This window comes from Apteryx rowi, unplaced genomic scaffold (genome assembly GCF_003343035.1).
Source record: "Apteryx rowi isolate R43461 unplaced genomic scaffold, aptRow1 scaffold_371, whole genome shotgun sequence".
NCBI lineage: Eukaryota > Metazoa > Chordata > Aves > Apterygiformes > Apterygidae > Apteryx > Apteryx rowi.
Window position 1 is genome coordinate 38942 of NW_020450208.1, and position 12896 is coordinate 51837.

The 12896-nt window shown below is 39.9% G+C and overlaps 2 protein-coding genes across 5 annotated transcripts in view; both read left to right on the forward strand.

Annotated features, from left to right (window-relative positions):
• Position 1: 1 nt before the first annotated feature.
• SLC25A31 (solute carrier family 25 member 31) lies at positions 2-9638 on the forward strand (the record flags this gene model as incomplete). The annotated part of the gene is made up of 6 exons (XM_026073665.1): positions 2-194; positions 1167-1294; positions 3902-4019; positions 5094-5248; positions 5475-5600; positions 9438-9638. Coding segments are annotated over 6 exons (921 nt in total), but the record flags the coding sequence as incomplete, so codon positions are not given.
• Positions 9639-12336: 2698 nt separating this feature from the next.
• The window catches only part of HSPA4L (heat shock protein family A (Hsp70) member 4 like), a 31402-nt gene continuing 30842 nt past the window's right edge, over positions 12337-12896 (forward strand). The window contains exon 1 of one of the 4 annotated variants that reach the window (XM_026073601.1): positions 12337-12730. In XM_026073601.1, the coding sequence (XP_025929386.1) occupies positions 12624-12730 (107 nt within the window). In that variant the 5' untranslated portion in view covers positions 12337-12623. The remainder of the gene's footprint in view (positions 12731-12896) is intronic. The other 3 variants (XM_026073600.1, XM_026073598.1, XM_026073599.1) reach the window with 3 other exon arrangements.

Sequence of the window (12896 nt, forward strand, 5' to 3'; positions counted from 1 at the left end):
GGTCTTCGACCCCATCTCCTTCGGGAAGGACCTGCTGGCCGGCGGCGTGGCGGCCGCCATCTCCAAGACGGCCGTGGCGCCCATCGAGCGGGTGAAGCTGCTGCTGCAGGTGCAGGCCTCGTCCAAGCAGATCCGGGCGGACCAGCAGTACAAGGGCATGATCGACTGCCTCGTGCGCGTCCCGCGGGAGCAGGGTAGGGACCGCCGGCCGCCCCCGCCCTGGGCCGCCCCCGCCCGGCCGCGCCTTTTCCTTTCTTTTCACTTCTGATAGTTTTTCGGAAGAGGTGTGTACTTGGCATCCTCATGCGAACGCGTATAAAAGCATGCTCAAAGTAAGAGAAAATGAAAACCCAGTTTTGTGTTTTCTTATTCCTTAATGAATCTTTACCTTCATCCACAGCAACACACACACACGAAAAGGTATGTTTAACAAGAGTGGGCTACATATTACAGAGATCGTCTTGCCGTCACTGCTCAGCAAAGTCTTAACAGTGCTCATAGAGCCAGAYACAGTGCAGGTACAACGTCTGTGAACACTTTCACGTAGGGAACACGTATTTTCTTGTGATCCACATAGATTTACACCTACATTAGCACCTCAGCTCCGTTTAGGTTCTCAATGCATTTACCTTAGTGTCCAAAGGGATCGTTTTTTAATTTAGGAAAAGACTGTAATTACAAAAACCCTACTAAGTTTTTGATCATTTCTATAACTGTTTAGCCATTGCTTTAATGTGGAGCACGAGCACCCCCTGTAGAAGCTAAAAATGCATATACAGGTTGCATGAGTAAAACAATTACTACACGGTTCAGTGAAACCTTGCTCAGTTTCCACTCTACAGTATACATAGGTATCCCTGATCTTATTTATGAGGTAAGGAGGTTAAAAATCTTTCTCATTTATCTCAGCATTATTGCTGTTTCTCTTGTAGTTCTAGGAGATTTCCTTGTGCGAACACCTAGTGCATATATCTGTTGTAAGTATTAGAATAAATAAAGATTTCTGGTGCCAAATGCCTGAAAATTAAAAGACCTGAAAGGGATCACTTTTTGCCTTTGTTACACCTCATACCAAAACAGAACAATAGGAAGAATGTCATTTAATAGACTCAATATAATATATACTTTGCAAAAGTAATTTTAATAATCCATTTCTTTTTCTGTAGGATTTTTCAGCTTCTGGCGTGGCAATTTTGCAAATGTGATACGGTATTTTCCAACGCAAGCTCTAAACTTTGCTTTTAAGGACAAATACAAACAGATTTTCATGTCCAGAGTGGATAAAGAGAAACAGGTAAATAATTTGTTGCCTATTAGTTCTGTTTAATAAGTAAACCACTTGTGATCCGGCCAAGAACTGTGCAGTTCCTGGCTGTGCCTTCTCTCAAGATGATTGGTAATTAGCGGCAATATATTGATAAGATTTTTTAAGAGTTCACTTTTATTTTATAATAAGAGGAACAGTGGGCATGGCTTACTGCATAGCTTACTATTGAAGGTAATGAAAAATAATAAAATCTGTTTTTTTAATCTTTAATGATTAATAACTTCATGAGATACATATAAATAACTGCTTATAATAAACCAGTCAAAATTTTCAAAGCTTTGTTCAGAATATGTAATTATTTTGGAGCTAACTGATGTAAATATTAAGACTGGATATTCAAAATCTTGTACTCAGGCACCTACATTTTTGGACCTTGTCAAAAATCCCAATTGCATTTTCACAGTTAAGATTGCATTACCTTAAACTCTAATCTCAAAGATGTTTGTGTTCATGTGCAACTTCACTTGTGTGAAATTACTGCTGCTTTTATTCTAATGTGTACAGTTCTTGGATTGTGTCCCTGAAGCAGGAGCCTGTCTTTATTTTTTTTTTTGCTTTGTTTCACATAATTCTCTTGATAATTATTTGTATGCAAGTGTCAGAAAAAGCCTATATTTAAGTAAGATGTGTATCATAGTAGTTAWGTAATGTTTCACATTGATATCTGAATTCTTGCTACGTGTAAAGCCACAAATAGATTTGTGAATAGCTGAAGCATCTTAAGAACTTAGTTTTGTACAATGCCTCAAAGGAAAGAAACACTTTTGGGTTATGGCACGAAAGGCTATCTAGATTTTTGGTCTATACTGCCTTACATTGCAATTCTATGTAATTGGGAAGAGGAAAGTTCCTTTACTTGGATGGACTCCTGCAGAGACACATAGGTCTATACCCACCGAATTAATTACAAAACTAGGCCARATCTTGGAATGTGAAATGATGATACTGGCATTTGACAAATTACATGCATATAATTCATTCATATCAGCAGAATGGAAAGTAAGTTCTTCATATCTAATTTGTTTCATGTGAAAACAGCTGAAAAATCTGCTTTATTTGTGTCTGTCTTAGATTATCTTTTTTAGGATTTCTTTGGTTAGGTTTTTATAATTGAAACAAAAATCCAATGTTCTGTACTTTCTCCCTTCATGACATTTTTTTCTGCAATGCCAGAAACTATTTTTGCCGCAGGCTTTCCTGATGGTGCTGACCAGCGGGAAGGCTGTCAATCATTAATGTTTGATTAATCTCCTTGTATTGCATGCAAATTCTTAAGCTGCCCTTTTTCAATTACAGTTAATTCATATGTAAAGAGTTTAAGGTTGCCATGTCTTTCTTTTCTTACAGTGGAAAAAGTAGAACACGCATGATGTAAATAATGCAGTGTTTATAGTTCTTCAAATCTCTTTTCCATTTCCTAGAAGTGTTTCCAGATGGCTTACATGTGTATGTGCTTGTTACTCAAATTTTAGAAACATTCCATGAATAGCACTCAAGATTAATTTCTTTAGAAATACAATATTTAGCAAAGCAGCATATGTGTTATTGAAGCTCAGGATGTTGGGATGCTTGGGATGTGTTTTGTACAGGATAGGAAATCAAGACATTGCTATATGCATTAGTCTTTGCTTAACTGGGTTATTTTTAGAAAAAATTATTAAAACCTTTAGATTGTGGGAATTAAAGAGCAAAGTAACTTCTGCTCAGGAAGACAAATTATATCTACATACCAGACACTGTTGGTATTGAAGGTAATACAGACACAACCGAGCATCTTCAAACTCCAGCTGTCCCCTCCCCTGCTTGCTATTACRACTTAGCAAGAGTTTCTGCAGTGACATGAGCTAGGGCAGGTTGCAGARTCTTCTGCAAAACTGATAAAATACTATGGCAGTTAACCTACGCTGAACTCCATACTACCGCAGCTACACTGTTTGCAGTTACTGAGCCAGCAAATGTAAAGCTATTTTGGGTACATCTAAATGGTCTGCATTTACTACAGATAGAGGTACCTGTGTTTCCATTTAAGTTAGCAGAACTATGAGAAATGTTATGCAAAGTGGCTGTTTTTCTGTCATTAGCTTTTTCCTATTTGGTAAACAGCATAGGCCACGGTGTAAGTATATGGATTTTTCTGTTTCTCTGTTCATCATGGAGAGTTGCTGCACAGCTGTTACATCAGGGAGATCTACAGGCTAATTGTTTTGCAGGACTGGACAATTATAGATTAGAAAGATGTTATCTGCTATCTGGGTCACAGAAGCACCATATAATTCAGAAGTTGAACAAGAAAAGAGTTTATAAATACTTTATAATAAAAGCAAAGATAGACAGGAAGCCTTTTCAAATAGGAGTTCTGAAATACCCCATTATATGCCTTACTCTGAAACTGACATTTTTTAATGTATTAATTTGTAAATAATCTGATGTTTTAGATAGATCTAATTCTTCATGTTTAAAATAGTTTCATTCAATATCTACAACAAAGGTCAGTATTATGTTACATAATTATATTATGTATAATTATGTAATACTGTATTTTCATAATTGTACACAGTAATTTTTGTATTTCAGTTCTGGAAATGGTTTTTGGCAAACCTGGCTTCTGGTGGAGCAGCAGGAGCAACATCTTTGTGTGTAGTGTACCCATTAGACTTTGCACGAACCCGGTTAGCTGCTGACATTGGGAAAGGTAGCAAAATCTTTTATATGACATTTCCAATATATCTGATGTGTTTCAGGTTATTTGTATTTACCTCATTTTAGTTATTTATATTTATCTCATTTTAGAGACAGACCTTTATTGACAGAATATCAATTGAAAATTTTCAATGAAGATTTTGGTTAGAATATGTCTCTAGATGTACGTTTCATTCATTCARACAGTTAAAATGAATTTCCCTAAAGCAGTATCTGGAAGACAGTACAGCAGAGAAGAAGAAATCTATGTTTTCCTTATTGTCCTTGGCTGTTCTGATTTGCCCGTAACTGGACATGTCAACTCTTGCAACTCTCTGTGCTGTGCAGGGTTGTCCCGGGAGTCAGCTGCCTGACTTGCCATATTGCTGTCATGCTTTCTGTGCCCTGTGCTTGGCTGAATTATTTTTTTTTGTGACACATTCAGTCTAATAAGGTTGACAGTTGGGGAAGGATTGAAGATTGGTGTATTGCTTGCTGTGTTTTCACCTTTAGAGAATCCTGAGGGTTTGGGTTTAGTTAACTGTGGAAAGGGATGAAAAATCTACGGATTAAAAAATGGATTTTGTGTACTTGTCACAACTTGTGGGTAGTATCCACAGGTTAAAGCTGAAAGAAATACTACTCACCCTAAACTTTAGTAAGAATATGTGGGGAGGGAGTGGAGGGATGGGATTGCATAGAGGAATTTATTTTCAGGCAGAGGGTAAGAGAATTCATATGCAAGTATTCTGCTGAATGGGGATAAAATTGAAATGATAGTTATTTGGCCTGAATGTGTTTCAGCAGCTGAACACCAGGATCTATTTGACTTTTTCTTTGGGTTTATTTTTGCTGGAATGAGTAATCCTTATCAGAATTAATAAATTGTGCCCTCATCCATCCATGTGCCTGGATTTCTTTGTGCGTTGGTTGTAAGTGGAGGAAACGGAATGATCTACTATGTTTTTCTTATGATTTTGCTATGTGAAATGTTTCAGTCTTGCAAAGTACTTTGTACTAAAATGAAGGGGTTCTGTAAAGCATAAGAATGTGCATATTACTTCATAGAAAATTTCTTCTGTATTAGGTGCTGCTGAGCGACAGTTCCAGGGACTTGGTGACTGTATTATTAAAGTTGCAAAGACAGATGGAATTTCTGGCCTGTACCAGGGTTTTGGCGTTTCAGTACAGGGAATCATTGTGTACCGAGCCTCTTATTTTGGATGTTATGACACCATTAAGGTATTTCTTATGAACAAAAATGCATCCATGCAAGATGTTTTAAACAGTTTTAGTTATAGCTTTTGTTTTTACAGTTATTTATGCTCAACAGAGAGTATATTTCAGAAGAGCCAAGTCATTTTACAGTAGGATTAACAATAAAAATTAGCCAAATGATATTTGATATCAGGTTTGAAATACGTTTTAAAGAACTGGCACAGACTGTTGTTGTTGCTTTATTTTGCAGGGATTATTGCCAAATCCAAAACAAACACCCTTCATTTTTTCCTTTTTCATTGCCCAAGTTGTGACTACATTCTCAGGTATACTGTCTTATCCCTTTGACACTGTCAGGAGACGCATGATGATGCAGGTATGGTCTAACTTGCAATTCTGTTCTGAAAATTACTTACTAATTTTTTAATTTCATATGCTAGTTAGTGCTATATAGCCTTACAGYGTTTGAGACTCTATTCAGAAAAAGTGGAAATACCTCCAGAAAGAAAAGAAGAAAAATCTGAACTATAGTACTGTGGGAATCTCAGAAGTGTGCTTAGTTCTCACCATGGTGAGAGCTTTTTGTAGAAAAACTGAATGTTTCTACTCAGAAGCCAGATATTTGGAGTAAGACAGGTTTGTGGGTAGAATTAATATCTCTTATTAGCCGAACTCTGTGGCACGCAGCCCTTCTTCAGGCCTGAAATAGAACCAGTAATCTTCAAAGCTCAATGCAAGCTGAGAAATATTTCTCTGCATTTGACTGTTGACTATTGACTATTTGACTAAATTGACTATTATTTGACCGATAATGTATTATTAGCTGTTACTGTTGGATCTTGTTGCTAGCTATTAGGTAGTTTTACTAGGTAGTTAAAATAGTTTTAGGCATATTTAATAGATTAAGTTCTGGCTATCAAGATCATCCTCAAACAAGGGGAAAAAAAACCCCAACATTTCTTGACCTTGTTCTCTGTATCCCTGAGGAGATTTGGCCACGTGGTATTGTAAAAAGAGATGTCAGTTCCGAAAAAAATCATTAAGTTTTATTTCAGGAGTATCTTTTGGTATCCCAGGAAGTCAAAAGAAAATCAGAACAAATGTAGGCATAGAACTTGCTTAGGTGGTTTCAAAAAATCCCGGGAGATATTTAACTTCTTATGTAATGCCTGCATACCTCTGGTAATCTGTCCTAAATAACAGAAATCTTAAAAGCCTGCAGTGCACAAACACCATTTTCACTACTGACTTCTTCCTATTATACTAAATATTATTCCACTGTCTTTAGATTCCGCTTTATCTGCTTAATTAGCAATAGGGCTACCGTTAATGCTGTTTTATTCATACGTACTTGTGCTTCTTGAAGGTGGCCTTACTAGAGGATTGCATGTATTTCTGGTGATTAATTTACCACTAGGAAAGAGAGTAGTACCAAGATTATGAAAAATATAAATTATAATCATATGAAATAGGATGATGATTTTACTAGCACAAAAGAAACAAGATGAGAACAAGATCTCTGTATATGTTGTAGATGTATAGCTATACTGTATATGCTGCCCTTATTTCTTTTATTTTTTAGAAATAAGTTAATGTTGTTTTGCAGCTTCACCTACAAATACAACTGCTGCTCAGTACGATTTTTATGGTGGTGCAATTAACAATGTTCATACAGAACCAGTTTCTTACTGTGACACTTACTCTGTTCTAAGAAGAAGCCATGATTAAATATAGCACCTTTTATTTCTTCAGTTAAAAGTAGATTTGGCAGTCRGGATAACTTTCTGAAATAATGAGCTCAATACAGTTAATGCTTTGGGTGAAAGTTGATCTCTGTTAGCTAAGCACTAATGTTCATTACCAAATATCCTTTAATCTGCATGTATTCAAGCAGATTCAAAATAAAATATTTTAAGTCCTTTTCAGCTATATTGTTACGCTTATTATATAGATTTATGTGAATGTTTGTCATTGCAGTATTTCCTGCATTTATTATATTCAGGAAAACTATAGTGATCTCATATATTGATTTCTAAGAGAAGGTATAACATAACATAACACATAATGCCATTTTCAGAAAATTCAAACTTCACTTTTCTAACTGTAGAGTACATCATAGGGGTGTAAAGTAAGCAAGATTTCCCCTGTAGACATAATCTGTCTGCCATTATATGGAGTCTAGAACCTTACCTAGATATTGCCGAAATTTTATGTAGACGTTTAGGAAACAAACTGGATGTACAAGGCTTGCAGTATAATGTAATAGTAGTTAGCAATCCATACACGTTTTATAAAGGTGAGATAAATACCCAAAGTGCAGGACATCATAGAGAACTGGGTTCCAGTTTTTTGAAAAACGCTTTTCTGCCAATGGGAACAATTCTCTGCCTTTCATTTATTTCTAAATCAAATGTTTCAAGTATCTTAGTAAAAAGATTATTCTAGCAAATTCAGCCTGTAAACTTAAAGCCACGTGGAATTTTTTTTGGCCACTGTACCTCCAACACTGAGAATCTCTATTCAGAATTTTTAGAACAGCACTGTGTAAGTGGAGGGATTTCTTACTGACTTCATTAGGTTTTGAATCAAACTGTGAGTAATCATTCTGTTTGTGAATCACTGATTAAAATGAAATAGTTTTGCTTACAGAATTGTACTGGTTTTGCCATACAAAAAGGGACACAAAATATATAATCTAATAATCCCTGATGTGTCTGTTTTTAGTGAATAAACATTTCTGAATAAAAGTTCTCAGAGCAGAGCTAACTTTTAACAGTTAAGGGGAACCCTCTGTGAGAACTGTCCAAGAGTGGCAGAAGTGCGAATCCGACACAGTACGCTGTGACGCTGGTATTACTAAGACGCAGTTCAGCATCGCATCCTGTTCTTGCACCRCTAATGTTACATGCTGCTCTGATTCGAGTGCAAAGGCAGACACGTATTTACAGTTAGCTGACTTGACATTCTTTTCTCACTATAAAAACCTAGTGGTGACAAAACGTGGCTGGGTTTGACTTAAGATGTAGCTAATTTAGGTCAAATCCACAAAAATAAAGCAAAATATTGGAGTGTCTTGTTTCCAGTAGAATTTCACATAAAGATAGCAATTTGGCATTAATCTTTCTGAAAAAGTGTACTTGTTTTTTGTTAGTGAAGACAAAAACAGTATCAGTTCCTAATGCAATACTCAAACCCTGAAGAGACTGCAGTTCCAGAACAGAAATTGTTTGACAGTTCACCAAGCATGTCCAGAAAAAAATGCTTTGTCAGAACTGTGATGTTACTCAGAGTATTTGAGAGGTTAGCTGTAGTCATTACACTGAGTCCCACAATGGGCAATAGTATTTTCCAAGTGCTCTGGGGTACAGCATTCTGTACACCATTCTTTTGGGCTGTTTTTACTCTACTATTGAAATTTTCCAAACTTAAGAGTGCCATGATTTTCATACTGCTCGTGAAAAAGCTGAAAAGGGAGAATTAAGTACTTTAGCACTGACTCATATAGAAAGTCATATACACACATGTGAACTTTCACTGCTTATCTTCCTTTTGTTCCTTCACCTGTAAGCATTTGTCCAAATTCGAGTGAACATGCTGCTGAGGTCTCTAACAAATCTTCCCTTTTGCTTTGTTTTAATTTGTCCAGCAAATTAATGCTCAGAAACAAGGTAGGTTGTATGACAGCTGTTTGGACTACAATCCTTTGCAGYCTTTCTGTGTTTTTACATTATCATACTAGTCAGGACCTTAATGTTTTTTAATACTCTTCTTGGAAGACAGATGACTGCTGGATGGACTCTATTGATTACTAATGAACTGAAATCTACTTGCTATAAAGTTATTTCAGTGGTACTAAAAAGGATAAAAAATGAGCTGTAAAAGCTTTAAAAGCATTGAAACAATTCAGAGCACTCTTAGGACTGGAGTGACCTCATTTAACTCCTAAGCCTTCTACTTGCCCAGTAAGGCTTAAAAGAAGCATCACAAGAAGGATCACAGCCTTTCTAAATTTAGCAGCTGGAACCAGCTAACAGAGCATTAGATCCGATAAATATTTATTAGTTAAAAGATCTCGCCTTTTCAGTAGGTGAAACATGAGGAAAATGTTCTTCAGCGTTCTTTACCAAAGAGAAACAAATTGTTCTAAGCATCTAAGTTTCCTTCTCAGTGCAGTGCAGTGCAGTAATGATTTGTCTTTATTATTTGTATGCAGAGTGGGGAGACTGAACGTCAATATAAAGGAACCATTGACTGCTTTCTGAAAATATACCAGCGAGAGGGGCTTAACGCTTTTTTTCATGGAGCATTCTCCAACATCCTTCGTGGAACGGGAGGAGCCTTGGTATTAGTTCTTTATGACAAAATTAAGGAAGTTTTAAATCTTGATACTTCAGAGAGTTCAGGATCTGATTAAAATAGTGAATGAACATCTATTTTGTTTGTACAATGTACATGGTAGGCTTCTCATTGTTTGGATAGCATGTTTTTAGTTTAAACGTTACACAACTCATATTGTAAAATCATTTAGATGTTTCTATGAATAAGCATRTATTAAATCAAATACTTTGTTTTGAGGGAACTGGAGAGCACTGTTTTCATTCAAGAAATTAATTCAAGAAAATACCTCGTTTAAAATTCTGAATGATTCCGTTTTATTGATGCTAAATGTTACACATCTTGAATTTTAAAGTACAGCATGTACTTGAATAGATTTTGCTAACAGCAGCTTACCTAGCCTGTCAGCAAATCCCATTGTAAGTATGTCCACACATTAGCTTGCCCCAGTTTCTACATAAACCACAATAAAAAGGAAAACCTGGTTCTAGACTGTTGATGCTCTTCATGCTCATTTAAAGCCCAAGACAGGCAGGAAAGAAGTTCACAGATATTTAAAAGTCAGCATTTAGAAATACAACAAATCATCTTTGTCTCTGTCTCTCTCTCTGTCTGTCTCCCCTCAAACAACATTCAGAAGACATTCAGCATTTTAAGCATACATTAATACATTATTTCTTCAGGAAATGTAAAATGGTCCAGGATTCTTCTTTGTAATGAAGATAAATCAGTGTACGTAAATCTCAAAATCTTCATTTCCTGGGGAGACTGTGTTATTTTTACTTCTGAGGTAATAAATAGGGAAAGAAAAACCACATTTCTTGTGGAATATTGGTAACTTTGGGACTAAAGAAAGCATTTAGGAGGCATTTATTTAAATGGTTAGTTTCATAGAAATTAAGGCTAGAAGCATTCATAACGTTTCTCACAGATCATTCAGTATCACACAAAACCCTCAGATCCTTGAGTTAGTACAAATACTTTTTATCTCGTAAAAAATCAGATGTGATCCACAGGCAGAGAATTGGAAAGACTTGGACATCACCAATTCCTAAGGCTGCTGCAGTGACTGTAAATGATTATACGCTCAGACAATCTTATTGGCAACGTCTGTCAGGCAGGAGCAGGAACATCTGATAGGCCCCAAGTTTCTGGCCAACCTGACATCAGTGAAATCATTTCATGCTCTCAGACTGAGCAATCAGTATGACACTAAGCATGCAAGCAGGATTTTTCTGAATTACTTAAAAGGTTTGGTTTATCCTGCTTGCGATCTCATCTCTAACCCGTAACAGTCTTGCTCCTGACAAAGCAAATAAGAAGTCCATTGGTGCTTTCTTGTCACTGTCATGAGTCTCTGAACACATCTGCATTCCAGCCTGCAGCGTATGGATACCTGAGCCAGCTCGAAATTAGCTAGCTCGAGCGCTAGAAGCAACGCTGCAGTGGCACTGCGAAGCTGTGTACAAGCTAATTTATCCTGCTGAGTTGCGAGATACAGCAATGTTTCTGCAGCGACGGCTTGTCCCCCCCGCTGCGCAATTTCTTGCAGGCCTGCCTTAGCCACATTGCCTTGCTGCACAGAGTATTTGCGTACAATGTCTTGCCCCCTGCTGCTTTTCAGTGAGGGGCCAGCCTCAGGTGGTGCTGCAGAGGCAGTGTGCTGCAGTGCCCTGAATCACTGAYGACTGGCTTTGCAACGGGGTGAAACAGCAGAACACGAACCTGAGCTGGAATTCGTCTCCCTGGCCACTACAGATGGGCTTGGTCTGGTTCCCCTCTCTGATCCTGACGCTAGCGAGGAAAATTGGCTTGTTAATTGCTGGTACTGAGAAGTACTAGTTATCTTGCACAGGCAAAATAACCCTATTTAACAGTGACTTCTCTTGCTTCAGGAGGTTTCAGAAGGGAATGGCATCTGATTCTCCTTGCCTAGAAAAATTCTCGTTGTTAACTAGACCATTGAAACGTTACCAGATGGAGAAATAATCAAAACTCTTGACAGGGATGCAAATCTGGTTTAGCACTTATTTTTAGTCTCTGCAGCAGAACAAAACTGTGCAGCGCAGCATCGTGTGTCACGTCAGAAAGTTGTCATACTGCTGTGTGGAACGGAGACGTCACTTTTAGAGCGGATAAATATTTATGGAGCTCCTCCAGCCCGCAAGTACATTTCGTAGAGTACGAGACAGTCCTCCGTGCTTGAAGCGACGCCCACCAAAAAAAAGGGAGGAAACGGCAAAGGTGAGGGTAGCTCAGGGGCCAGGCCGGCCCGGGYGCGGGGCAGACCTGACCCGTCCCGGCGGAGCCATGTGGAGACGGGAGGCGAGGGATAGCCAGCTGCACGGCCTGATCCCACCAACGAATCGTAATTAGTGATGGCGTGCGAAATTACGTTAATCAGCCTTATAATCATCCAGCGGTAATTGCGCTAGATTGTTATAATCACATTAAATTATATTGTGTTGCAATCAACGCTGATACTAAACTAACAGATGAGGCTGTTTGGCGAGGCTCTGCGCTGCGCGTCCAGCCCACTGCTGCAGGCTGCAGTGCGCCCGTGGGGGCCTGCAGGCACCGGCCCTCACCGCGTTTTTAGCCTTTTTCTCCCCAGCCCTGCAGGCTGGCAGTTAACTCCCCTCCAGAAGCAGRAGAGGGGTTAAAAAATATATGTATAAATATTTGTACGAGCAGGCCTGTGCTCCGGGCGGCGGCCCCTTTAAGGGGGCGGGGGCGTGGCCGCCGCAGTGCTGACGTCGCGGCGCGGGGTGTCGCTCTAGATAATGCCCGCTGCCTCCCTTTCCAGATCCTTCTCGAACGCCCGTCGCCCTCGGCCGGCGCAGCCCGAGCCCCGCCGGAAAGTGCCGAAGCCGTAGCCGGGGCCTCGCGGATTCCCCGCCGGGCGTCACAGCGCGCCTGCGCAGAGCGGAGTAACTGCCGGTTGGTGGCTGCTGCTCCGCAGTGGGGGAGAGACGGGCGAGGAGCCGGGTCCCAGCAGCCGAGACGGTCGCCGCTGCCGCTGTAGTCGCAGGCCGGCGGGGAGCGGGAGGCACCAGGCGCAGCCATGTCCGTGGTGGGCATCGACCTCGGCTTCCTTAACTGCTACATCGGCGTCGCGCGGAGCGGCGGCATCGAGACCATCGCCAACGAGTACAGCGACCGCTGCACCCCGTGAGTGCCGGCGCCGGGCCGCTCCCGGGCCCCCCTGGCCCCGCCGCCGCTCCTGCCCCTCCCGCCGCGCCGGCGATCCCCCCCCGCCCCGGTGCCCGGCCGGGCGCACCGGGTGCCCGGGGCGGCGCGGAGCGGGGCCCGGCGCTGCGGGGCGGGCGCAGCCGCC